Raw genomic sequence first — 3,650 nt, 5'->3', positions numbered from 1 at the left:
AACATCAGCCAACTTTCCCTCATGCCCCACTGTGATACATGATTTAGCCTCAAACAGGGTTCGTTAGGGGGTTTTTGCAAGAAATAGAAACTACAGACACATCGTCCTGCTTCTCCTAGGACAGCAGTGATACAAGGACAAACAGAACGGTTAAAGGTGCTGGCACCAATCAGGTGAACACATTTCACACCACCAAGGGAGAGCAAGCAGTTCCTCCTGTCCTTCATTCCTCATCTTGGAATGGGGAAACTTTCCCCCTTATCCTGTAGCAGCTGAATGATCTAAAAGCCTTTGGTGACAAACCTTACAGAAATGCAGGTGGGTTCTTTCCATGGCATCACCTCGTGCTGACCAGAGCCCCTCTCCCAGCGGCGAGGAGCACACGTTCTCCTGTGCCAGGCAGGGCTGAGAACACCCAGGACCGGGCACAGGGCCCGCTTTTCACTTCAATAAATCCCCTCGAGCTACTTGGGATTTCAGGTGCTGCAGCAAACTAAGCAACAATACAACTACTTACTATGGCAGAGAGATTAAGGGGGGGAAAAAAAAGAAAAGAAAAAGAAACAGCTACTGCTGGTGGGAGCTGAAGCAGAGAGTTGCAGAGACCAGCTCCCGGGACCCCTCCACCCACGCGCAGAACAGAAACCCCCCCAGCACGCGACGCCGCAGCAGGATCCACATCCAGCCCCAGCGGCTGCAATGAAATGAATGGAAACGTCCCGTGCCCAGTCAGGAAGATGGACTTCCCCTGGGGCTCCCCTTCCTGCTCACGCGTAGATCCAGTGCTCGGCCGTGTTCTCCCAGCAGGTCAGCTCCTCCGGGCGGAACCAGAGGGAGATCTCCTGCCGGGCGCTCTCCACCGAGTCGCTGCCGTGGATCACGTTCCTGGGGGGAAAAAGAACAAGATCAACAATCTGTACTGGTTTGAGAGACACAGTGCTAACTTCTCTTCTAATGCTGGGGAAAACGGCACTTTTTCAAAGACTCTAGTGTCTGAATTGGTGAAGATATTCACTTTATAGCCAGCCAGGCTCTGTGGGATCCAAGGCCTCAGTGCTTTCGAGCCTTGCCAGGTGTGGGGATGAGGAGTGAGACCCGGGCACTTGACCCAAGCTGCCAACAGGATTATTTCATACCACGAACATCACACTCAATAGAAATTAGGAAGTTTGCTGAGGAGTTCTCTCTCTCTCCCTTGATGGTGACGGTCCAGAGAACTCTTTGTTCTGGTGCCACAGCCCTGAGCCCTCCCCTTCCTCCCGAAGCCGCAGCGCTCGCAGGGTCCCACACTGGCTGTCCCTGGAGGAGTGCACAGCTTCTGCTGATGGAATGGGCTGGGGATAATCCTTGTGTGTTTTATATTAGGATCAGGATCAGTATTGGGTTTTCGGTATTATTGATAATTCCTTAGTCTTATCCTATTAAATGTATTTTCATTTCAACCCTCATGTTCCCCCTTCTCAGGTGGGTGAAAGAATAATTGTCTAAACGACAATAAATTGTTATGGGTTTCTCAAACCATAAGGTTTCCCACATCCATGGAACAGAAACCTAATCCAGGAGGGCTTGAGAGAAGCTGTGTCTGCCACAAGCCAGGCTGCGGCACCTGAGGGCACAGCCTGTGGATCTTCACTGCTCCCTCATGCCTGCAGAGCTCCTGCTTGGCTTTCCTGACAGACTCAGATCCCAGAGGAGCAGCTCTCCAGGTGCCCTGCTCCCCAAGGAAAGGGCTGAGAGGGCTCCTTCTTCCCCTTCACAGCCTGAGAGTCCTGATGCCATGAGCAGAAGACAAGCAAAGCCCACCTGCTTTCAATGGAGGAGGACTCAGGAGGCAGGAAGGACACAAAGCCAGGCTCTTCCCTTCTGGCCAAGCTCCTCCTGCCAGGGCTGCTCTGAAAGCTCTTGGAGGGAGACAGCCCTGATCCGAGCACCCCTGGGAGCAGCTCTGCTCTGAAGATGCAGACTCCCAGGGCTCGGGCAGGCCTTGCAGAGGAATGCCGGGACAGGGGGCACGGAAATACCAAGGGAAGAAGAAGCCAAAGCTCTCACTTGCTGACTTCAACGCAGAAGTCTCCTCGGATGGTGCCAGGCCTGGAGTTGGCTGGGTTAGTCTCCCCAATCATTGTGCGAACTGTCTTGACCACATCCAGGCCCTGCCAGACCTACAGGAAAACAAAACAACAATCAGCTTCCACATCTTGTATTGTCTGTCCTCTAAATTCCCCACCTGCTCCACCTGGATGAGAGATGGGAAAGGGTCTCTCCGTGCATAGTCTTCAAAAGTTGATTTTGGATAATAATCAGAACTGTCTGCGGGTTTGATCTACCCACAAACTGTTCAGTACAGCTTCATGAGGCCCTCTGAAGAGAGAGGCCGCCTTGTTTGCATCGTACCACAAGCCGATGCGCTTACCCTCTGTTCCTCAGGAGAACCTGGCCAGCACTCACCATGGCCACCACGGGCCCAGAGCTCATGTACTTCACCAGCTGGCTGTAGAAGGGGCGGTCACGAAGGGCGATGTAGTGCTCCTTCAGCAGCTCCTCCGAGGCCTGAGCACAAAGAACACAAAGCTTAGTCTGCTGCCAGCAAGGGAGGTAGTTGGGGGCAGATTTGGGCAAGGTCTACACCTGAGAGATGGAGCTAAAGCCGCACAGTGTGCGTTACAATTAAACCCCCGCACAGATGCTCGCTTCCAGGAGTGAAACTGCTTCCCTTTGCTGAGGCAGGAATTTCAGGCATGTCTGAAAAGATGCCTCTGAGTCCATCCCAGGCCTGTGTTATCTAAGTGTGAATGTTCTTCTTGTCGAGCACATAAGACTAAACGACAATTAGTGCGATATATGTGTTTTCCAACACTCCAGGTGCAAGTCACTGGAGCATATTTACAGTCCTCCTCGCCCATCTCTCGTTACTTTCCCCCAAGGACCAACCCCTCCAGCTCCGGGGCTGACAGACCCAGGCTAGCACCTCTGGAAAACGGGAACGCGTCTTTATAGCGGCCCCCATGGCGGGGAGAGGTTTCTAAGTCAGAGGAGCGCTTGAGCGTGGACACAGCGAAGGGCTTCCATGCTCCCCACAGCAGGAATCACCCCTCCAGCAGCAGTTTAGGCACCTGGGTGCCAACCCCCCTCCAACCCGTGAGGATTTGGTGCCCAGATGACAACAGCAGGCTGTCCCCAAGCAGAAACCCCCCCGGGATTCACCAGCAGAGCCCCTGAGCACCAAGGACCCCCATCCTGGCCAGGCCACCCACCTGCAGGAGCTTGAGCCCCACCAGCTGCAGCCCCTTCCTCTCAAACCGCCGGATGATCTCCCCGACCAGGTGCCGCTGGACCCCATCTGGTTTGATGGCCACGAAGGTGCGTTCGCTGGCCCCGCTGAAGGCTGCACGGAGAGGGCAGAGGCGTGAGGGGGGTGGGAATGGAGGCCAACCCGGGCCCCTCAGCTGTGGGGACACAGGGGGACCCCTGGGCTGGGGTTAAAGGGAGAGAGAGGGCCTGGCCTGGGCCCTGGGGGGTCCCAACCCTGCGGTAGAGGGGGACACCAGCCCGGGGGGGGACATGAGAGGGAAGCAGAGGGGACCCCGACCCCGGGGAAGGGGGGGACACAAGGGGGAAGCTGGGGGGGACCCCGGCCCCGGGGAAGGGGG

General features: G+C 55.6%; 1 protein-coding gene across 2 annotated transcripts in view; it reads right to left on the bottom strand.

The window, feature by feature from the left end:
* Nucleotides 1-59: 59 nt before the first annotated feature.
* The window catches only part of NME3 (NME/NM23 nucleoside diphosphate kinase 3), a 4,153-nt gene continuing 562 nt past the window's right edge, over nucleotides 60-3,650 (bottom strand). The window contains exons 2-5 of one of the 2 annotated variants that reach the window (XM_014955665.1): nucleotides 3,255-3,385; nucleotides 2,449-2,550; nucleotides 2,050-2,162; nucleotides 60-885 (exon numbers count right to left, since the gene is read on the bottom strand). In XM_014955665.1, the coding sequence (XP_014811151.1) occupies nucleotides 768-885; nucleotides 2,050-2,162; nucleotides 2,449-2,550; nucleotides 3,255-3,385 (464 nt within the window). In that variant the 3' untranslated portion in view covers nucleotides 60-767. Of the gene's footprint in view, nucleotides 886-1,529; nucleotides 1,803-2,049; nucleotides 2,163-2,448; nucleotides 2,551-3,254; nucleotides 3,386-3,650 lie in introns of those variants that run through there. The other variant, XM_014955664.1, reaches the window with a different exon arrangement.

Source organism: Calidris pugnax, unplaced genomic scaffold (genome assembly GCF_001431845.1).
Source record: "Calidris pugnax isolate Ruff unplaced genomic scaffold, ASM143184v1 scaffold297, whole genome shotgun sequence".
In the NCBI taxonomy this organism is placed as follows: Eukaryota; Metazoa; Chordata; class Aves; order Charadriiformes; family Scolopacidae; genus Calidris; species Calidris pugnax.
Note: the sequence above shows the minus strand (reverse complement) of the source record. Positions and strands in the feature narration are given on the sequence as shown.